At 39.9% G+C, this 24,501-nt stretch overlaps 1 protein-coding gene across 10 annotated transcripts in view; it reads left to right on the plus strand.

Annotated features, from left to right (window-relative positions):
- LTBP1 (latent transforming growth factor beta binding protein 1) overlaps nt 1-24,501 on the plus strand; it is a 189,412-nt gene that overhangs the window by 22,463 nt on the left and 142,448 nt on the right. For all 10 annotated transcript variants that reach the window (XM_080997605.1, XM_080997609.1, XM_080997610.1 and 7 more), the window contains exon 4: nt 14,726-14,901. In XM_080997605.1, coding sequence (XP_080853731.1) covers nt 14,726-14,901 — 176 coding nt within the window. The remainder of the gene's footprint in view (nt 1-14,725; nt 14,902-24,501) is intronic.

A 24,501-nucleotide genomic window follows, 5' to 3' on the forward strand; every position in this document is an offset into this window, starting at 1 on the left:
TTCTGCGCTGTTCACACATGCGCAGAAGCATTCTGTGCGCTTCGTACATGCGCAGAAACACCACTCTGGTTATGGACTTTTCAGGGTGCGAATAGCACCCCGGAATGGATCATTTCCGCAACCAGAGGTACCACTGTAACCTTAAAAGAAACAATAACTCATATAATAAGAAGTATTGCAGCAAACACACACACACACTCATTGACAGACCAGTAGGCAGTAGTAAGATCAGTGACTGTCCTAGAAAAAAAGTAAGCGATGAAAGAGTTGCAATTCAGCCTGCATGGTTCAGGATCACAGGGTCAAATTTATACAGGAAAATAGGTAGAATAAGAATGAGAAAGTACTGGATTGGAGGTAGTCATGTTGAGTAAGAGGACAACAGAGGATTTGAAAAACACTGCAGCAATAAAAGACAAAAAGAGCAGTCTGGACATTGTCAAAAGCAATCTAATCAATTCTTAAATGACAGAATGAATGCTGTCTCTGAGGCTGTCAGCTAACCATTGTGCTTTTACAGTTTCGCTTTCCTATTTTAAAAAGTGTCTGCCTCATACGTTCTGTTATCAAAGAACAACACAATTAGGAGGAATTTTCTGCTTGGCAAAAAACAGTAAAAGTTAGTCCAAACGAAGTGATGCTTTATTCACAAACTGAACAATTGATGAATACTATATTTTTCATAGGCTTTTTTGTTACTGTTATCCAGAGTGTGGTGATATTAAATGGTGATAGTATGCTTATACTTGTTTACATCTTCTGTAACAGTTCTGCTAGTCCTTTACTATTTCCTCAAGACTTTCCCAATGGCATCCTTTGTCTTGTAACATGGAGATTTTGACTTTGATGCAGAGTGGGTCTTTTATGAACTGAGTGGTTCCTTCTGATGGCAGTCTAGCAGAGGTTGCTTCTTATAGAAGGCAGAAGAAGTTGATGTTTGATTTTCACTTTTGCCCTATAGCCTTCTCTGCCACCCCCCTCAAAGCAGATTTTCAGGAGACTGCTGGGGGAAGGGGAAATTGGCAAAAATAACTTTCCCTCTTTCTTGAATGCTTATGGAATCTCTATTTCTGCCCCCCCCCCTTAATTGGTGGGGTGGAGGGCATCGGTTTGAATAAGCTATGGAAACCTGATCAACATCCAATACAGCATTTCTTTGTGATTGAGTCAGGTGACCCTTATGTGCTGGGACATAGGTTGACTCGGTCCATGCTGTAGTTGAGTCTGCCATTGATTCGCTAGATGTGCCAAAATCACAAAATTTCCATCCGAGTATGTGGCAAAATTGCCCAACTATCTTACCACTCCATGTCAGTATACATCTTGACAAGTGAAAAAGGTTGTATTAATCGGCCCTCAGTTGACGTGAAGGCCCAAGACAGGTGTTGATCATCATGTGAGCTGCACACAGGTGGGCTGAAGCGAGCGAGCTACCACCATTCCTGTGGAGCCTCTTTTTATTGAGACAAACATGCAAGCTAGGCAAATACATTTTGGGCTGTGACCTTTACACATCTTCCGTCCCGAGTTCGTGGGGTGGTACAAAGCTATTTTGGCACCTGTTCCACAGCGTCATTTTCCCCTTGCACAGTGTATGACGAAAGAGACAAAAGGTCTCAGAGGAAAACGGTTACAGACAGGACACCGCAGACTGCTGAGACCGCAAAAGGTCAGGCAGAGGTGGAAGGTCAGGCAGAGGTGGAACGATGTACAGACAGCTGTGGCTTGTCTGGGGGGGGGATTTTCCCTGCACCCCAAGGTCACGTGTGCAGGCAGATTGTGGCTGCCTGCTGGTGGGGAAATGTGCTCCCTCCGGACCCCACTCCCCACCCCGCGATATCCCTACACTCAGTAAGTATATTTACATATATATGGACAGCACGATCCAAATACCCATTCATACACTATTCTGCAAATGTAGCTTTCCATGTAAAGAAGCTTTCCATGTCATATACAGGGCAGCTGTGTACCAGCTCCATCTGGTACGTAGGTTGAGACCCTATCTGCCCGCGGACTGCCTCGCCAGAGTGGAGCATGCTCTGGTTATCTCCCGCTTGGACTACTGCAATGCGCTCTACGTGGGGCTACCTTTGAAGGTGACCCGGAAACTACAACTAATCCAGAATGCAGCAGCCAGACTGGTGACTGGGAACAGCCGCCGAGACCATATAACACCGGTCTTGAAAGACCTACATTGGCTCCCAGTACGTTTCCGAGCACAATTCAAAGTGTTGGTGCTGACCTTTAAAGCCCTAAACGGCCTCGGTCCAGTATACCTGAAGGAGCGTCTCCACCCCCATCGTTCTACCCGGACACTGAGGTCCAGCACCGAGGGCCTTCTGGCGGTTCCCTCACTGCGAGAAGCCAAGTTACAGGGAACCAGGCAGAGGGCCTTCTCGGTAGTGGCGCCCTCCCTGTGGAACGCCCTCCCACCAGATGTCAAAGAGAACAACAACTACCAGACTTTTAGAAGACATCTGAAGGCAGCCCTGTTTAGGGAAGCTTTTAATGTTTGATGTATCATAGTATTTTAATATTCTTTTGGAAGCCGCCCAGAGTGGCTGGGGAAACCCAGCCAGATGGGCGGGGTATAAATAATAAATTATTATTATTATTATTATTATTATTATTATATATGCCCCTACTCGTAAAATGGACCAAGAAGGCCTCCGTGTGCTTAGAGCTCTGCATGTGCTTGGGGGTTGTAGTTCTTGGAAGTAAATTCCATTGAACCAAACAGAACCTTAATACCCATGTTATGTATTTAAGATCCAGAGGCTGGTCTACCAAGATTTCATTTCTAACTCTTATTTGCCAAATGTGTGATCAAAGGAGGAAATGAGGAAGAAATCCTCTTCCGATTTTGATATGTAGGAAAGTGTGCTTTCCCAAGTGGGCTGCTGTGCTCCACTGATTTTTCTCTCAAATCAGAGATAATGAATATCTTAAAAGACTTTGTATTCATGGTTCATTCAGATAATGTCCCATGGCTTTCCATGGATCAGGAGTAGACTTAGTTGCTATGTCTTAGTTGCCTTCTTCTTTGATACCTAATGTACAAAGTAACAAATGCTATGGGGAACTGCATATTCAAACCTCCACCGAAAATCCTAGTATAGATGTTAGCTTTGTGCACAATGGAACAGCAGGGCAAAGAGCGCTTGAACTCAAGGCCTGAACAACCCAGACAGGATCCAGTATCTGGCTTGTGCTGACTTTCTATGATATTCCCTGAGAATAACAAAGATTTCAAGGGAATTAGTGAACTCAGGGAATGCAGTTTTGATCAGCAGGATATCCTCTGTTAACTAGAGCTGGAGCTGTTGATACTAGCATTCATATAAGGTATTTAATGCCTGCTCACATCATTCAAATATGGGCATATGCAGAAGGGGATTGAATTGTAGGTCTATTTTTTTTATTTTAGTTATTGGTGATGTGCAATGTTTTGAAAATACTTACTGTAAAATGAGTTATTTTCCAAATGTTCAGAATTCAGCATAGCTAGAAGAGGCTCTAAGCCCTCAAGTTTTGAATCTTGCACTGTAGGCTTCAGATGTTTACAAAAGGCACTATTTTTATTATGACACAAGCTTTTGTAGGCAAGGTTTAATTGAAAGTGCAATAGCAGTTTTGTTAAAGCATATACTAAACTGTAGCATTATTTTTATTCTTCCATAGTATCTAACTTGAGGGCAGGCTTGGAGAACACATGACATTGTTGGCCCCTTTTCAAAGGGATTCCTTGCTAGCCTGTATGCTATAATAAACTTTTATTGTAATCCTGTCACATTGATTATATATGTCTCATACAAAATTCTATTTTAGTTAGCTGTGTTTCATTTCAATTTATGAATTGAAATGTTTTCCTTCTTAATGAATGTGTTTTTCTGGGACAGAAGGGGAGGAAAGAGGGTGCAGGGCAGTACATGAAAGTGTATAACATTCTGTAAAAAGACTAATTGTAGACTTTCAGAAATGCAGAGCGAACTCTATGCGAGCGTTTACTATTATGCTGTTGGGCAGTAGGTGGCAAACTTCGCTTTTCTTTTTCCTTATATTTATTTTCATACCACAGATTGCCAGAATTTGAAGAGGCTGGTTTGAGTTCCCTGGAAGATGTCATACCTTGGCAGCATAATTTTGAACCACCTATTTTTGCTCATTGTGTATATGCCTGATGTTGAACACTCAGCTGGGCCGCATTTTCCTCTGGGGTTACTTGGATATGAATAAATGCATAGATTGTTGTTCCTTTTCTTCTGTGGGTTTAAGCAACAGATTGCTAATATGGCCAATACATTACAAAAGAAGGAACATCTGCCAAGGACAACACTAGTTAATTCGTATCATGGGACCTTGTCATATATCTCTACCCTAGTTCTGGATAATCACCTCATGAAAGCTCAGTTGCCCCTTTCATCCCACAAACGTTTGATTGAATAGAGTGAAAGGAAATGTTTGCTTGGGTTTCCTCTTAAAAGAGAATTGCATGCAGGGGTGGTCTGACCCATTTCACCACCCACCTGAGATGAAATGAGGATGTGCCAACCACTGCGCCCCACCCGTTTTTTGCACTGTGCCCCCCCCACCCCCACTTCTGATGCTAGCAGAATGCCCTCTTCCACTGAGGTGGGGTGGGGCATTCCGCAAGGCATTGTCACTCATTTTATTAGCCCCCAGGGGCGCGGAAGACAAGCTGCAACACTGCACACTGGAATGCCCCTACCTCCATTGAAATTCTGGTACTGGCAGAAGTGGTGGGGTGGATGGGGCATTGCCTCTTCTGCTTCTGCCACCTGAGGCAGCTGCTTCACTCAGCCACATGGGTGGGCCAGCTCTGCTATTATAAGTGCCACAGGAAGTTGTGTGTGTGTATGATAGGTTGTATCCAGTGTGTCCCATCCTTGTACAGAAAGAGATTACAGCAGAAGTACCTGCTGGAGGAGGGCATTCTTCACTGGTTCCGATTTTCCAACTCCTTGCTGCTTCAGAGAGCTTCCTGGCAAGAGAGGCAGGAATAACCAGCTGCACCACTATAAGATGGGGGGACACCTGGCTTGTCAGTAGTACATGTGAAAAGGGTTTAGGGGTCTTAGCAGACCACAAGCTTAACATGAGTCAGCAGTGTGATGTAGCAGCAAAAAAAAAAGCTAATGCTGTTTTGGACTGCATCAACAAGTATAGTGACCAGAGTAATAGTACCGCTTTATGCTGCCTTGGTCAGATGAAACTGGAGTACAGTGCCCAGTTCTGGGCACCACAATTTAAGAAGGGTATTGACAATATTAACAGGTTGGAACGTGTGTAGAGGAAGGAGACCAAGGTGATCAATGGTCTGTAAAAACAAGCCTTATGAGGAACAGTTGAGGTAATTGGGTATGTTTAACTTGGATAAGAGGAGATAGGATAACCATCTTCAAATATCTACCTGTCAAAGGGCACGGTAAAGAGGTGCATCTTCAGCATATGACGAAAACAGAAGATTCCAAGCGCATCTCTGTGGGTGAGACTTCCTTAATTTAGTGACTGCCACAGAAAAAGCGCTCTCTTGGAGTGCCCTTCCCAACAGCTCTGAGGATAGTAGAACTAACAACATCAACTGCTGCTGATCTTAAGATCCATAATCCTTTTGAGGACCACAAAGGCTGATAGACCAGATTGTAAGGTTGGCACATTTGAGTCACTTAACTCTTTAAAACAGATAGGTAGCCGTGTTGGTCTGCCATAGTCAAAATAAAAAAAATCCTTCCAGTAGCACCTTTAAGACCAACTAAGTTAGTTCTTGGTATGAGCTTTCGTGTGCAAGCACACTTCTTCAGATACACTGAAACAGAAGTTGCCAGATCCTTCTATATAGTGAGAAGGTGGGGAGGGGTATTACTCAGAAGGGTGGTGGGAATGGGAGATAGGCAGATAGCTGGGATGAGCCTGCTGACGACTCTTAACGACTGTAATGGGTCTGACAGGAAAAGGCAAGGGGTGAGAAGGTGAGAAATGGCTTAGTCATGTATAATGGGATAAGAATCCAATGTCTTTGTTCAAACCAGGTTTCTCCATGGTTTTAAGTTTGGTAATGAGTTGCAATTCAGCAGCTTCTCTTTCCAGTCTATTTGGAATTTCAGAAATAGACTGGAAAGAGAAGCTGCTGAATTGCAACTCATTACCAAACTTAAAACCATGGAGAAACCTGGTTTGAACAAAGACATTGGATTCTTATCCCATTATACATGACTAAGCCATTTCTCACCTTCTCACCCCTTGCCTTTTCCTGTCAGACCCATTACAGTCGTTAAGAGTCGTCAGCAGGCTCATCCCAGCTATCTGCCTATCTCCCATTCCCACCACCCTTCTGAGTAATACCCCTCCCCACCTTCTCACTATATAGAAGGATCTGGCAACTTCTGTTTCAGTGTATCTGAAGAAGTGTGCTTGCACACGAAAGCTCATACCAAGAACTAACTTAGTTGGTCTTAAAGGTGCTACTGGAAGGATTTTTCTCTTTAAAACAGTCACACTTACTTAGCTTGAGAACAGTGAACTCGGCTATATGGGATAAATGCCTTTATAAATTTTTATTAAATGGGATTTAATTTAGGCCTGTAAGCTTTTATTGATAGATTAATCAGCTGAAGCTTTAGCTAATTAACTGGTGGAAACAAAATTTTAATTCGTCTTGTGCCAAGTTTGATGTCATACTACTGCCAAGTGAAGACGCTTTTATTTGGCCACACATTCCAACACTTTAACAATGGCTTTATTCTTTGCTGTTGGAATTTGTTTTATATTTTCACCATGTTTTTATATACCTATGGTCTTTTCATTCAGATTGTCCAGTGCCCTCATATGTGCTTTAGAAGGATGGCCTAGAAATCTTTAAAATAGCTAAATGGCAGACCTGCAAATTAGGGCACATTATGGCTAGTACATGTGAAAAGGGCTTAGGGGTCTTAGCAGACCACAAGTTTAGCACAAGTCAGCACTGTGATGTAGCAGTAAAAAAGCAGCTAATGCTATTCTAGGCTGCATCAACAGAAGTATAGTGTCCAGATAAAGGGAAGTAATAGTACTTCTTTATTTTGCCTTGATCACACTATACTTGGAATACCACATTGCAGGGGGTTGGACTAAATGACCCTTGGGACCCCTTCCAACTCTACAGTTCTGTGATGAGTAATATGTAATATGCTTATTAATATATAAATATAATTATTAATATAACTTAACTGAAATTTAATATCATAATTAATAAATAGACATTTGCTGCAGTATATTAATTCATATGCCAATAAATACTACTATTGTATACCACATATCACTCAAAAAAGATACGCATTTAAACAGCATCCTGTACTTTGTTTCTACACACACATATAAAATACTCATAACAAAATAAGACATAATAATTATATCAGAATAGTTGCGCTTCTAGTGCAATCTTGTGTAGGTCCACTGGGAAATTCAATGAGACTCAACCCCAGTTAAGTGTTTGTAGGGTTGTATCCTTAACCCTATAGCCTCCAAGTTTAAGTCCTAATACAATTATCATCTATTCACCGGCAAATGGATCATAATACTAATGATTTTTCAAAGTTAAGTGTTGGAATGGCTTTTGCCAGCACAGAGGCAATGAAAGTGGACACTTCGCTTTTCTGTTTTAACCCCCGTGGCCTTGCTATAGTAGAAGCACTATGAGGGCATTGAACAATCTGAATGAAAAGACCATAGAGATATAGATGGAGAAGAGGAGGTTAAGGGGTGATATGATAGCCATGTTCAAATATATAAAAGGTTGTCACATAGAGGAGGGAGAAAGGTTGTTTTCTGCTGCTCCAGAGAAGCGGACACGGAGCAATGGATCCAAACTACAAGAAAGAAGATTCCACCTAAACATTAGGAAGAACTTCCTGACAGTAAGAGCTGTTCGACAGTGGAATTTGCTGCCAAGGAGTGTGGTGGAGTCTCCTTCTTTGGAGGTCTTTAAGCAGAGGCTTGACAACCATATGTCAGGAGTGCTCTGATGGTGTTTCCTGCTTGGCAGGGGGTTGGACTCGATGGCCCTTGTGGTCTCTTCCAACTCTATGATTCTATGATTCTAGATATAGATATAGATATAGATATAGATAAATAAAAGTGTCGTCACCTGGCACTAGTATGACATCAAACTTGGCACAAGACAAATTAAAATTATGTTTCCACCAGCTAATTAGCTGGAAACCTATGCTCCTACTGTGGAAGGATGTGTGGATCCAGAATTGGTCTCCACAGTCACTTACAGACTCATTGTTAAAACCGTGTTTATGGAAGGCAATATTACTCGGCTACGAGGGATCACCAAAGAAGAAGAAACTGTGGTGGTCAACGCAGAATTCCTTGGGAATGCCTGTTAGATGTTTCTGACACTACAATGAAGTTCAAAGTCATTTTTTCCTTGCTGATGCTGAAAGGGGAAGATTTCCTGAAAGTCGCTATGCAATGTTTGCCAAATTGTTTGACATATTATGAATGTTGCTGTGGCTTTTTCCCCCTTCTTGATGATATTCCCAATGTTCTAACTAATGGTGACTCATAAAGGATTTTATATCTGATGCAACATCCTGAGTAATGTGCTAAGTAATGTGTTAAAATCTATGTTCTGTGTCATCAATTATTTTTAAGCATCTTGATCAATTTCTTTTGTAAGCTGACTGAAATTGCTTGAAGACAATCAGTATATAAGGATGAGGGTTTCTTTGTAGATGTACTGTCAAATTTTGGCCATATAGTGATCAAGATAAAGGGCCTATTTAAGAGTTTGCCACAATGCCACTATTCATTCCACTTTTGTCACTGTGGAACACATTTTCTCTTTATTAAATTAGTTTGAAAATGAATGCACAATTATGCATGCTGTTATCTCTTGTTAGAAAAGATAAGGTTGTGATACTGGAGGTTTACATTTTCATGTTCTTTTATAGTTTGTGGCTGTTTCAGAACACTAGACACACACACACACATTTATACTGTACAACACATAAATTATTAAAGAGTTAAGATTGGCTGCAGGTCCTTGTCAAACGTACAGGGACACATCCAGATTTGCTGCCCCATAATGTGTGGAATGCCTGCAGGAAGGTACAGAAAATTATTTGGTTCAAAGATTGGATTGCAAAATGGGACTTAACAAAACTTGCATTCAAATGTGCTAGTCGTCTAGCTGATACATGTATTATTTAAGGTAGTTACATACTTCTTGATCACTTAAGTCTCAAGTGGTATACATTAAAATTATTTAAATAATAAAAAAACAGAAAGTTTCCTTAAAATGTCTGTTTCAGGAGAAAGGTATTTGTTGGACTTCTGAATTCATTATTTGCTTGTTTGTTTCTAGCCTGAAGGCCCCATGGTGGGTTACCACCACTGCTTTTTTTCCTAGAAAAATAGGTGCCGGTACTCACCATGAAGTTGTAAGTGCTACACTTTTTAACAACGAAAAGTAGTGCCGGTACTTTGTTCCCTTGAGTGCCCACTCAAAAAAGGCACTGGTTACCACATTGGCCAACCAGATCCCTTTGCTGTTGCTTTCCAGAGATTCCTATTCAGCAATTTACTTCCTCTGAAGCTGAAGGTTTCCATATAGCCATCATGACTAGCAGCCCTGTGGACTGCCCCTCCATGATTTAATTAATTTTAATTCAAGCCCCATGGCTCAATTAAAATGAAGTAATAGAGCCCATTGAACAGCGGGTCTCATCTCACTTTTTTATTTCATTACAGTATTTGGAAGTTACGTTAGTACTGACACTTAACTTTATATGTAACATGGGAAAGATAAAACAGCATTCTTAACATTGATACTGAATAGAAACTTTAAAAAAAAGAAATCTGAAATTTGTTTGTGCATGTGTGAAAAAAAATCATATGTGCAATTTTCACACCAGTCCATTAAGTCTTGTGATGTTGCTGGAATTTATTTCCTTCAGTATCTTAACTGAAATAAAATGTTGCTTTCTATAGAGGATTCTGTGTTACAGTTTTGTTATGTGTGGGTCCCTGCTCTGCCCCACTTGATGAGTAGTAACACACTGCTTAAGATGATAATTTAAACTAGGCTAATATATTTGGGAATTCAAGCATGTACTGCTTTGAAGTGGGAGGAAGAAAAGAGATCTGGAGCAGACATCCAGTAATGAACCATGTAAATCAAAAGAATGTGGAAAGAAACTTCTCAAACCTAACCCTAAGGATGTAAACACCTTATAGCTTTTATTTATTTATTTATTTATTTATTTACATGATTTTAACTTGTCGATGACAGGATTCAGTTTCTGGATTGAGCAGAAATTTATTCTGCAGTGGGAAGTACCAGTCAAGCGGTCTTTCTTTTCTGCCTTTGTAGCACAAAGCCAAGATCAAAAAGTTTTAATGCCATTCAGCATTTGTAAACAAACAAAACCCATTACATGTGGAAAATCTATTTACAGCAGTTGAAGTCCAAAATCTCAATGGCTGGGCATAGCGTTGTGGAATTCTTGACTTTGTCAATTTAGATCAGCTGATCCCTTTCCACGTCATAAACTGCTTTTGCATATTTGTTCAGTTTCAATATAAATCTGCCCTCTGGCAGCATGGGGACTTCTGTTTCAGAAATACAGGTCCAAATCTTATTTTGGGCTGTGGTTCTTTGGCTCCAAAATGATATTTATATGCGGCTTTTCCAAATACCTTAAAGTGTAGAAACAAAAAAATTATAGCTATTTTCCAGTTTGTATTTTTGAAAATATTAGGTACACAGTCTTTAGAGTTCTTAATCAAATGTGAAATTTCTTGTAAAGGAAAAAAAGGAGGAACAAAATGCATTTTTTAGAAGAAACTAGAGATTTTCTTAAAAGCCAAAGGAATGACTTATAGGCTTTAAATTTACCTACTGCAAATAAGAAAACAACCTATTCCTAGACCTCTGGTATGCAGTCTGGGCTTTTGGTCCAGAGCACTTAAGAAAATATAGGCAAAGTGGTATTGAAATAAGAATGCCAAGTTCTTCCAGACTTTGTTGGTTCAGGCATGTGTCAGAAATAGCCTCATAGTTGCTACTTGCAAGCTGACATTGGACTGAAGTTACACCTATTTTTACATCAGAAGGGCTAGATTCCTTTTCACGTACTTTATCCGTGTTGATCATGGGCTGAAATCAGGGATACAGTGTTCTTTGGTTAGCTATGTTTGCATTTCTCTGCATTCCAGAGTGATGAATTTGGATTTAAGAAATGAGAGAGTGTAAAATATGTGCCCATTTACTCCCCAAGTAAATAGTGGCTACAATGTTTGAATGCTTTACAAATCAAAAGGCACCAACAGTTGCTCTGACATTCAGCAAACTCTTAGGTCCAGATATGATAATACATTTTTCATTTGTGTGAGTCTCTCCCAGTTGTGTACTTGTGCAAGCAACTGTGCCATATGAGCCAGGAATATGTGACACACTTGGCTAATGCAACTACTGTGGTCTTGGAGATTGGAAAATGTCTGCGTCTCTCCAACCACAGAAATTACTGCACTGAGTACCCAGCTCACATGTTAAAAATTGCTCGTGCAAGGATGAAGTTAGGTAATTGCAACCTGATTTGCAACTCTTTCTGCAGAGCCATTCTTCCTTAACTGTGTTTTCTCTCACTAGACTTCTTCTGCATCTGCACTAGCAAGGAATTGTACATGGTTCATTAAAACCGACTGATAGGTAGAGTCAGGAGGATAATGTGCAGCCATCGTGACATACGGCCTTCTGTTTAACCAGAACATTTGCATCAAATACCATTGTATCATAGACTCAAGGTGCCCTTTCGCACCAGAAAATGAAAACTATGACAAAAAGCAAAAAGATACAACCGCAACATTATCCACACAGTAAAATTGTAGCTACCATCTTAATTTTGGAAAAATCTGTTTAGTCAGAATCAAATTCCAATGATTTCAATGACTGTAATGTTTTCAGATAAGAATGCTTAAGGTTTAAATTCCAGTTTAAGTTTTGGTAACTGAAATTTAATTTCTAAAAAAAGATGGGGCACAATGCTTATGTTCCTAAAAAGCAAATGAATGAAAGGATAAAAGATGAACACATCACTCAGTGAAGTCAGACGATCCTTCGTCCACCAAACTCGCAGCTGGAGAGCAATTTCAAATTCTGTAGCAATGTCAAGCATGTTGCCAATGTTACATGTCCATTTGCCATTAGACAACGTCTTCCCATTGAGTGCTGTGATCAAATGTTGCAGGGTTAACTCGTTGGTGTGGAGGGCACAAACCAATCAGATCAGCTTATGACCAAGCTTGACCTCTACCCAGTACATGGTACCACCCTCCCAGCTGGTGTTAACATTTGTAGAATCACCACCAATGGCCTGCAGTCTCTTATCAATGCCCTTCTTCATGAAATCTACCAGATTATTAGCAATAACCTCAGCTGGTTTTTCTCTCTTTGAGCCTTTCTCTGAAGTGAAATGGGTAGAGATATCTTCCACCTGGCTTACTTCACACGGAATATTGCTGGGTAACTGCTGATCTGAATTGTTTGCTTTCAGCATAGCTTTAGTTGTATCTTCACAGCCGTCAAAGAAGATGCAGTCAATTTCACCCCTCTGACAAAGAAAATCAAATTCCTGATCCAGGCATTTCATAACTGTTTCTTGGGCCCTTCTGATTTTATTGTGAACAACTACAAGTCTCTCATCTTCTTCAGTGATCAAGCCAACATCCATAACAGCAGCTGTGGCTTGCAGACCAACATCATATCTGAAGTTCTACATCAGGCATAGGAAATCTCAGCCCTCCAGATGTTTTGGGACCACAACTCCCATCATCCCTAGCTAACAGGACCAGTGGTCAGGGATGATGGGAATTGTAGTCTCAAAACATCTGGAGGGCCGAGTTTGCCTATGCCTGTTCTACATAGCACCATTATGTATTTCTAATGTGTCTGATGTTTGTCACACACCTTCCTGGAAGATGCTTTGGTGATCGTAAGGGTTGCGCCAAAATGCCTCTACTCTGGTGCGACTTTTACGATTGTCAGGCAGCTTCCTGGAAGGTGCTTTGGTGATAAGGTTCGCGTCAAAGCAATTCCGTGAGGCTGTGCCTTCCGTGGGAAGCAGCAGCGACTCAGGAGGAGGAAGTGGCAAAGGTGAGGGGGGAATGAGAGAGCGGGGGGGCAGACAAGGGGGGGCATGGTGCATACCGGCACCTATTTTTCTTCCAAAAAACCCCCACTGGGTACAAACATGCTCTGACAGAAATCCAATAGTCCCCAAAACAATTCATCAACCTCTGCATATTTTTATGAGACTATGTGACAGACAATTCTAAGCTGGGTTCATTATGCTTGCAATGTTCTTTACTGTATCCTTCAGTTACATGTATGGTGTTATTGTGTTTCCTCATCCTTGATATGAACATACTCTAGCATGTAGAAAACTGAAAAAAAACTCCACTAGATTCTTTTAAAGAACATCTTATATTCAGAAAATGGGATGCGGGTGGCGCTGTAGGTTAAACCACAGAGCCTAGGACTTGCCAATCAGAAGGTCGGCGGTTCTAATCCCCATGACAGGGTGAGCTCCCGTTGCTCGGTCCCTGCTGCTGCCAACCTAGCAGTTCGAAAGCATGTCAAAGTGCAAGTAGATAAATAGATACCTTCCGGCGGGAAGGTAAAGCAGCTTAGTCTTGCTGGCCACATGACCCGGAAACTGTACGCTGGCTCCCTCGGCCAATAAAGCGAGATGAGTGCCGCAACCCCAGAGTCATCCACAACTTGACCTAATGGTCAGGGGTCCCTTTACCCTTTACCTTTATGTTCAGAAAATGCAAGAAAATGTTCATTGTGCCTGGTGTGTGTGTGTGTGTGTGTGTGTGTGTGTGTGTGTGTAGGTAGAATCTTAAATCAACCCATATAATTTGGTTCTCTGGTTTGTTACTTTATTTGAGAAATAGAATAGAAAAAAGTCAAGAATATTAGAAATCCTTCTGAAAAAAAGCCAGTTTCTTTTAACAGTTGCTGGCTGTGCAGCTGATCTTCAGATTTACAGAAAATAACGTGCATTTATGAAAGATGGTTGGAGTTAGGGTTGGCTTATTTAGTCTAGACAGTATTTCTATTGCCAAATGTCACTTTGCTCAGTTCTGCCTATCACAATTGTTTAATAAAGGCAGTCCAAGAATATTGTGTATCAAGAGAACTTCCTTGGGCTCTAGAATGAATGATATTTGGATTTATAACAATGTGGTACTTTAATGATTTTAAATTAGTGACAAGGACATAGTCATAAGTTCACACAAGTTTCCCATGAGGTAGAGGCTGCATGTGGTATGTAAGCCCTCCTGGCCCACTAAGTGTGTCTGTTCCACACTTGGGCCCACATGTTGGACAAATTATTTGTTGATTAATTTATGTGCAACCTTTAATTAGCAACAATAGCAGTTCAAAGTATGATGTTTTAACTTTAAAAAGAATGCTTTTAATGATATTGATGTGTTTTCTGCCATGGGCTTCTTTTGGGAGGAAGTATGAGATTTAAATTCAATAAATAATTTTTAAAAATTATATATATAAAAATTATCTGTCTGCTACAGCCATGAAGCAGTAAGATATCAGACTCAGTCACTCACAAAATGGACATTCCATGTACTGTATATAGCAAATGTCATAACATACAGAAAATAATATTTCCACTGTTCTTGTTTCTTCAAACAGAATGATGCCCCTTTCATCCCAGACTTTGATGATGAATGTACATCATGGCCAAAAACAGGAATATGTTATCAAGCCCAAGTACTCCACAACAAAGAAAGTGATTTCAGGAGAACAGTCTACAGAGAGTTCATTGCCTTTAAGGATAAACCAGGATCAACTTGCCTCACCTTTTCAGTGTGAGTATGAATGAAATGGAACAAACTTTGAAGGTGATCTTGATGTATTGAAATAAATGGCGGGATCTATCAAAAGGACAGGTTGTAATAATGAGTGACAAGATAAATGTACATCTGAAGGCAGCCCTTCTGAATTTTTGAGATTTGATGTAAGATTTGATCTTCCTGACTCCCTTCTTTCAAATAAGATTACCTGCAACCAATCCTTAACAGTATTTAGCTAGCCACTTGATTGCACTGAGATCGCATGAACCTCAGAACAAATCTCTGCTGAGGACATGCATTTAGAGACACCCAAAATAGCTATCAGAAAACTTGACTGCAGCTGCTAAACTTCCTCTTTTAAATTTAAAGTATGATCATATTGGACTTTCTCCTTACACATTTGTTTTATGTTGTAAACCCCACCCTAAGATCTACGGGTATAGGGTGGTATACAAATTTAATTAATTAATATTGTAGAGCAAGAAAAAGTGCTGCCGAAATGATTGAGGTGCTGGAATACTTTCCTTTTAAAGCCATTTTAATGCAGTGGGGCTTTGAAGTTTAGAAATATTGAGAAAAAAATCTTAAGTGTGGGATGTGATAGAAGTAAATAAAGAGATCCCCCCACCATTCGCTTTATAACAATAATAACAACAACATTTTATTTTATTTATATCCCACCCATCTGACTGGGTTGCCACAGCCACTCTGGGTGGCTTCCAGCATATATAAAAACATAATAAAATATTCCTCTTCTCCCAGGCCATTGGCAGATTAAACTATCTATGACCTTTTAAACTTGGGGTAGAGGGTATTATTTTATTTGTTAGGCATTTTTTGTTTTTATACTGTAAATGGTCTTGTGCTCCTTGGATGAAGGGCAGTAATGAAACTAAATAAATAAATAAGATAGATAGATAGATAGATAGATAGATAGATAGATAGTGTTTCTTAGGTATTCAGATATATTAAATCTAAAATATTTGCTATTTAACTGTTCTTTAGCGGTCCAATGCCGGCAATCAATAAAGGAATAAAAGGAATATATGCCATAATAGTCTGTTGGAAGCTGTAGTTGAATTGGACGCTGTTGTTAAATTTGATGCCAGAATTTGATTTTTATATATAGTGGAAATCACTAGTTTGCAATTAGTTCAACATCAGTTTTATATTGTGGGTTGTGGTTTCTGTACATTAAACATTAAGAGCAAGAGATGATAGATTCATGTGTTGCCTGCAGTGGCCTTCTATGTTAAAAGTAATTACTATGGACATTTACCAATAGCAAAATGCTGTTCTTACTGGCATTAGTAAAATATTTTTTTTTGCTATATTAGCTACCACATAATTATATGAAGAGGGATAGGCTAGATAGAATTAGTGTTCTGTGGTGAATCGAACTTTGTTTTTACAAAACAGCATTTTTTTAGACAAGGGCAGAAAGGAATGGAAAGTCTCTTCCCTTGGTATTAGGAAATACAAAGTAGATAAGAGTAATTCCCCCCCCCCCCCGTTAATTACTCTTATCTACTTTGTGTTTCCTAATACCATAATAATAATAATGCATAATTTTGTTTTGAACATATGACACTCCTGGGGGGCAGATTCTTGTGGATGTGCTTTCAGTAAAGATTCATCTGTTTGGCCAAATGGGACATTGATCCACCATGATTTTGTTGTTGTTGTTTAGTCTTTTAGTCGTGTCTGACTCTTCATGACCCCATGGACCAGAGCACGCCAGGCACTTCTGTCTTCCACTGCCTCCTGCAGTTTGGTCAGACTCATGTTTGTAGCTTCGAGAACACTGTCCAACCATCTTGTCCTCTGTCGTCCCCTTCTCCTTGTGCCCTCAATCTTTCCTAACATCAGGGTCTTTTCCAGGGAGTCTTCTCTTCTCATGAGGTGGCCAAAGTATTGGAGCCTCAGCTTCACGATCTGTCCTTCCAGTGAGAACTCAGGGCTAATTTCCTTAAGAATGGATGCGTTTGATCTTCTTGCAGTCCATGGGACTCTCAAGAGTCTCCTCCAGCACCATAATTCAAAAGCATCAATTTTTCGGCGATCAGCCTTCTTTATGGTCCAGCTCTCACTTCCATACATCACTACTGGGAAAACCATGGCTTTAACTATACGGATCTTTGTTGGCAAGGTGATGTCTCTGCCACCATGATTAGTCTTCCCTTAGCCAGCCCCCACCTTTCTTTCTTTCTTCTTACTTACAGGCAGTCCAGCAAATGTCACTGGCTGTCAGCTTTCTCCTCCTTAGTCTCAGTGTTGTCCTTGTAGAAGTCATCAGGGAGGAAGATGGGGACAAACCTAGAACTAGTTGGCTCTGCCTACTGTTGATCTCCCACCTACAGTTGGTCTCCCAGTCGTCTCCTCTCCCAGGCCATGGGAGAAATTGCAGAATCAGAAAGGACATGAGGATATTTACCATATAAAGGATATTTACCATATAAAAATGTTACACATAGTAGGGATCTCATGAGTTTGTTCACAGCTCCTCCAGGCAACATCAGGTTGGGGGTAGTGGGGAAAAAAGCTGGATCAGGTTCAGACAGTTCAGTAATAACAGAAAATATTTCTGCAGAATAAAACACTTGTTTTTGATACTGGTTGATACTGGTTGACACAAGCACCTGCTTCTACTATGCTCATTTTCCTGAAATCTCAAAGTGCTTCACATACCTGATCTCAGAAATCCTTAGAGCCACCAGTTCTTATGGCCACATTATAAGGTAGTTTATTGTTATCCTCATTTTTCAAAACATAAGGCTGATGATAGTATTAGCTGAGGTCATGCTTGAACTAGAGGTTTTCTACTGAAATCTGTCTGGCATTGGCTACAATCATTCAGTTTGATTTAAACCAATCTGTCTTAATTTGTCAGAGTTTAAGTTTCGTTACTCAGTTCCAGTAAATCATGTATATGTATGAGAAGTTTGAGTCAAAATATAGGCCCTGGCACTAGAATTCCAAGTTGATAATTTGGCAACACTGCCCCAGAGCATGTCTGCCAAGAACATGAAGGCTTGTGGGCCTTCCACTAAATGACCTAAGATTACTGCCTCTCCAGGGTGTATGGGGTGTTGGGGGGGGTAGAACCTCTGGTGGGGGACATGTTGTGCTCCTTCTGGGTTGTTTGTCCACCTTTGGTCCCCACCCCACACTCTGCTCCCAACTGTGGCTTCTAGAAGCTGTCAGCATATGACAGCGGCCACACCCCAGAAACTGCTTCAACTACTCAATCAAACCAGGTGACAGTAGCCAATGTGTCTCATACCCTAAGTAAGTTAGGGACTTGCCCTGCATGAAAAGACAGGCTCTGGTGGATGGAGTCTACAAGACCAATAGGGACTTGTCAACCTGGGAAGGTAACCTATCTAGGAAAGGTAAACTCTGATCCTAAAAGCCTGTTGCCTTGCGGGACATCTTCAGGTGAAGAAAAGGTGAAGGAGTAAAACCTACACAAACCCGGAGTGGAATACCTCAAATGGTTGAATGGTGCCTTGTACGCCTCCTTCTGGCAACTCCTGCAGGGAAACTGGTACCGAACATATTGGTCTGTTTTCCTTTGGATCACATCAGTGAGGTCAAGAGAGGACTTTTGTTGTCTGGGCAGCCCAGGACCCCGGGGAGGTTACTTTGGTGCTGCTAACACAGCAGTTTGACTTCACCCCCATAGGCACACTCCATTGTCTCTCAAGACGGATGGATGCCAACAACTGCTTCTCTGTTTTCTTGAATCAGCTTTCTTTTTAAGGATTTCAGGGATAGATCAGTACAATTTAAACAGCCTTTTTCCATAGATGGAGAGAAAGGCGAAAGCTGCTTTCCGTCAGAATAACTTTTAAGGCACGGCTTTGACCCTTTACCCTGGGGATTGATTGTCGGAGCCTCACAAGCAATTATTAGAGGAAACAACAGGTGAAATGAGAAAGTGCAGAGCTTGTACAATAGAGGGTAAATATAGACCAAGATGAGAGCACATATTGAAAGATGTGCTTAAAAATAAATATGGAACAGCTGTCTGAATTATTGGGCATTGTTGATGTTATGCACTGAAAATAAGTCATAGGCTCCACAGAGGAAAAATAAAATATGTGATCATCTAATTCAGGACCATAAAGTAGTTGACAACTTTTAGCCCAGAATTCTTGTGAGCTCATCTTTCCATCTCTAAAAACATTCTTAATACAAGATTGCCGAAGCACTGGAAAATGTACAGTTCACATTATCTATTCAGGGATAAGTTTCTTGTCTTTCTAGTGTGTTTTAGTCAGTCACCATTTTTTTCTATGCATCAAAACAGGAGGTTTTAAAAGATACATTGTTGATTCAATACAAAGCACATAACTGTAAATGTTGTATACAAAATTTAACAATAACAATTCAAATTTTCTGTGACTAAATTTTTATATTACAATGGAATTGAAACACTGATGCTCAAAATATCAACCAATTTTATATTTTTTTATCTTTTAAAAAGTTCCATGTTTCATAGAAAACTTGCCCATTAAAATTTTATTTAAAAAGTGGAACACATTGATTTATAAGGCTCCCAAGCGTATAGTACGGCTTGAAATAAGAGAATATGGAATCATTTGATTAAGGTTTGGCCTTAACTGTAGAAATTTTGCCTGTGAAAATATAGTACTTTCTTATTTGGAGAAAGATTGCATTTTACAATTTCTGTCCTTGTTAGAGACTGTTTTGGGGCCAGCTCGTAATTTAAATGAGCTACATTTCCCCAAATTCTTGTCAAAAGACAGCTGCATTTTGGTTTGCGTTTTGTTTCTGAAAGTGCAAATTAGATAGTTTTGTATTAAAATGCAAATATAATTTCTCTCTGATCCCTAGTAAAGAGCATTTCCTCTTTATTAAAAACTCATTATACAAATTGTAATGTGTTCAAGGTGGGAGCAGATAACCAATCAAAAGGCAGTTGAAAGTGTGTATGTGGTACCTGCAGTAACCATAGATTGAGAGGGTGCTTTTAGCACATGTAATTCATGAGGACCAAGAAAGGACAGGGGTAAACAGAGAAGGATGCAACCCCTCTTCGGTTCTTGTGGAACGGAAAGCAAACATCACTGTGTATATTTGCAAGAATGCTTTCGAAGAAAAGCCTAGAATGGAGTCTTTTTCCTGGAGCTAAGCAATTTTAGCCCCACAGTTTCCTTTGCCTTCAAGTTACTAGTTTCTATTTGATGGAGAAGAGATTCTGAAGGGCACAGAGGGGTCTCTGACATTTGCCACTTGAGCACACAAATGAAGTTGTAGTGCATGATACTATGAAGCATGACCAAGAAATCTTGGGTTCTGGGTTGTGAAGTGCCATTCCCAAAGAGGCCACTCCACACGCCAGAATGCAGCATTTCTCAGAGCCATGCATTGTAATGTCACACAGTACAATTCCATTTATTTATGTAACTCTGTATAACTCCTTTTTTTTCATTGCTGAGCTTTTGGTGTGTGGCCAAAAACTGGCTCTTTTAGGAAAAGCCTTGAGGCTGATTTAGAGTGGCTTAAAGAATACTTTTTTTCTTTCTTTTTCTTTTTGCTGCTGTAACTGTTTTGTTTTTATTATTACTTTTTTCTTTTTGTTAATTCAAAACTGTATAATCATGTTATAGTCAGCAGCTTTGACAGTGTTACGGAAAGGAATACAGAAGTATTTTAATCTAAGAATAAACAAATGAACAAACTTGAGCTCTAAGAGGGGTTAATTTAGTGCTCTGGAAACCTACAGCTGAGGTGTTAATGGTTTTTTAAAAAAATACTTTGCAAGTTAGACAGGTCAGGGCAAAATCTAATACTTCTATTAATTTAACTTCATAGTATATGATTCTTTCTCTCTCGCTCACTCTAGTTAGGTTCAGCAATTGCCCTAAAGTTGGTTGCCAAGAAACAATAACAGCATTGCTCATTGCTAACTCTCAGACATGTTTCATGTTGTTTTAAGCATGTAAAATGGCTAAAGTCCAAAAAGGGGTGCTACGGGTCCAGGAATCATACAGGAAGAAGCTTAACATTAATGAGATGTCAGAAGAAAGATGATTCACTTTAAAACAAAAAAAACAAATAAAATAGCCTCTGTCTGTTCATGAGATGTAGACATGAAGGATAGGCATAAATAAATTAATAACTGATTGTGATCACTGACTCAGACTAAAATGCTGTATCCATAAAGTTCTCTGAGGCATGGATTATAAAATGTATTCTACAACAAGCACCTTAGCGTTTGCACACACATGTAGAGGAGCTGAGTTCATAAGCTCCACTACAATGTGTGGGAGGTTAGGGCAAACCAATTTCTTCAAACTGAAATGTGTGAGTTTCTTCATAATCTGCCTATGAGCCAGATATTTTAACTGGGACATCCAACAAACAACAGATTATTACTTTGTGTTTTTGCAATCAGTCTAGCCAACCTTACTGCCCTTAACCTGACCTGCAAGGTCTCTTGACACACCTAAACCAATACGTTGTTCCAATACCCTTGTTGATACTTTGCTTGTATCAACTGAGTTTATTTTATCCAAGCCTTTGAGTTTACTGTTAGGTCTATCTTTGTCTCTTGAGCCTCAAGGAAGCAAGCAGAACATTTTGTTGGTTGAGGCTGCCACACAAAATGTGAGCCCTCCTGAAAAAAGTTTCCAAGCTCAATTCAAAGTGCTGTCCTTAACCTTTAGAGTCCTACATTGCTGGGGACCAAATACCTGTTGGATCACCTTCTTCCACACCAGTCCGTGCATCCATTGTGACCAGGTGCTAGTAAACAGGGGTGGTTGTGAATAAATTGGATGAAGAGACAGAATAAAGTGAGCTTGTGTTTTTTGGATTAAGGCTGGTAGCTTGTTTGAGTTGTTTGAAGGCTTGCTTGTGTGTTGGTGTTTTGCTGTGTGCTCTGCTAGAGCATTTGGTCTGACAGGGAGGAGCTACTGCCGAGAGGGAGTGTGGCTGAAGGAAGAAGTAAGTCACTGACCTTATTGGAGTCAGTTAGCAGCCATCAGTTCTACACAGCTGCTCTTAATTTCTTGGAGCTCGTGACAGGGAGCTCAGGAACATTTCGTCTTGGTCAGACCTCACCTGGAGTTTTGTGTCCAGCTCTGGGCACCGCAGTTTAAGAAGGATATTGACAAACTGGAACATGTACAGAGGGGGGTTACCAATATAATCAAGGGTCTGGAAGCCACAACTTTATTTTATTTTTGTTTTTGCTTTAATCTCCACCCTTTATCTGAGGACCACAGGGCGGTTTACTGTACACACAAAAATTGGTTCAGGGTGTTGGATGTGTTTAGCCTGGAGAAGAGAAGACTGAGAGGTGATACAACAGGCATCTTCAGATAGTTAAAGGGCTGCCACATGGAATATGGAGCAAGCTTGTTTTCTGCTGCAACAGAGAGTAGGACCTGAAGCAGTGGATTAAAATCGCAACACAGGAGATCCTGACCACACATTAGGAAGAACTTTCTGACAGTAAGTTCTGACAGTCAAGGATTCTTTAGTTGTGATTCCTGGATGACACTTTGGGTTCCTTCTAACTGTACAATTCTATGAGTGTCATCTGAGGCCTTTCTCCAGGTACCTTTGCAGCCAGGCCCAGATTAAAGCAACTGGGGCCCCAGGGCTAGGAAACCTGGGGAGGTCCAAACTTAATAGTATGTGATCATGAGAAGCAAAACCTTGTTCTCTTCTGTAGCTACTCAGCAAATGTAGAACATTTCTGAAATTTTAGCATTGATAAAAAGATTGTTAATGAAGACATTCACATAGAACATTCCTAGGGAAATAATAGCTATGTTACAACATTACACTATCTACAAAGTCAGAACAGTTTATTTCGAGCTTATTTGGATACAAACTTACCAATTATAACATTAAAATTAGTAAGTTGCAGTTTATCGTTTTCTGTGCAGAGAATGCTTTGATCAGACAACCAGTCTTGGCACATCGTTGACTGTACATCATTCTTTATCCTTTTTAGTTTATAATTGATCTTTCGCTAGTACAGTTTGCAACCATTAAACACAGGAACAATCTGAATATTGTTTCCACATTTGGAAAAGCTGTCTGAATTTTCTCCTGGAATATTATTTCATAAATATCTTGGTGGCTTAAATTTTCATTTTCAGGGTGAGCTTCTTTGACATACAGGTGGAAGGACAAGAGTTCATTGAGTAGGCTAAGTGCAACATCCTTTGGATACTTTTTCATCTACATTTTACTGCCATTGTGAATCTGTTCCTTGGTCACTTGCAGATTCACCAAAAATTGCCAGCAACACTCCTATACACGGTTTCCCTTCTGTCTAGGTAGGCTTCAAGAGCATCCATGACAGGGACAAAGGAATTTACCCTAAAACTTGTCTATTGGAGAAAATTCGTCTTTGGGTGTTGTACCATCATTGTTTTGATTTTTCGCACACTCTGCTTTCTTTTTACAGTTTTGTACTCTACATCTGGTAGAGCAAATTTTGTTTGCTGTTCAATTTAATCAAAATTGGTCTGAGTGTTTGATATGAGCTGCAATAGGGAGCTGTAAATATTTGCACATATGCTCAGTGAAGTATGTAAACTTTGGAGTGACTTGCTAACTTTATGAAATTGGTCTAGCAAATGTGTCCAAAGATGATGCAAGGAAATAAATTCAAATTTTTCCATTTTGTGCAAAAGATTTTCAGCATGTCATCTAGTTTCTTCTTTCTCTGTTTCATTATAGTAAGTATGACTGAGGGCTTCTACAATGTAAGCATAACTTTTGCTAGTAGCTGCAGTAGCTTTGGCGTGAGTCTCCCCTCCCATCTTGTGTCTGATAAATGTTTAGGAACTTTTGACTCGAGGAAAAAAATTTTTTTAGCACAGCCCATCTTTTTGTAGGTCTGATAAAAAACAAAGCTCATTCACTGGTTCAGTATAGTTATCTTGTGGCATGTTCCTTCAGTGCCTTTTGTTAATTCTTTGACTGACTATCCTGTTACTTCATTGTTACTTTCTCTAGAAGTTTCTGTACTTGTAATTACTGACAACAGTTCTTGAAGTTCTTGGGAGGCTGCGTTCTGGTTGGTTTTTAGCCTGCTCAGTGTAGTCTGCTTGATTTTTTTCTGTTTGCAAACATGATTCTTTATCTAAGGGTTAAGTAAGGCATTTTGAATATTTACTTCTGTTCTTTTTGTCACTTTCGTTTACTAGCACCACTTTCATATCACTTATTATTATTTTCACAAAAAGTCAAAATTAAATATTGTTGTGATTCACAATGATATAAAAGAAGTATCACTTGGTCTCAAAATGGACGCTAGAGTGAAAGATGGTGATCTGTACACTTGTATTGCTTCATAGCTGACTTTATTTGATTCTGAATAGCTTTAAAGCTTCCATAAACTTCACTAAACAGTAAGTATGCACTTGTGTAACTGTTAAACAGTCATAGACTTATACGTCACATGGGTAATGTTACTAAGCAACTGGGCCTAGATAGTAAAATTTGCCTTAAAAAAAAAAAGAATGGCAAGAGGTCAAGGCCCCTCTAGATTATGAGGCCCTGGGCTGCAGCCTGCTTAGCCCGTCCATAAATCTGGCACTGCTTGCAGTTGGAAGTGCAGTGGGT

Source organism: Podarcis pityusensis (assembly GCF_964106645.2).
Source record: "Podarcis pityusensis genome assembly, chromosome: 3".
Lineage (NCBI taxonomy): Eukaryota > Metazoa > Chordata > Lepidosauria > Squamata > Lacertidae > Podarcis > Podarcis pityusensis.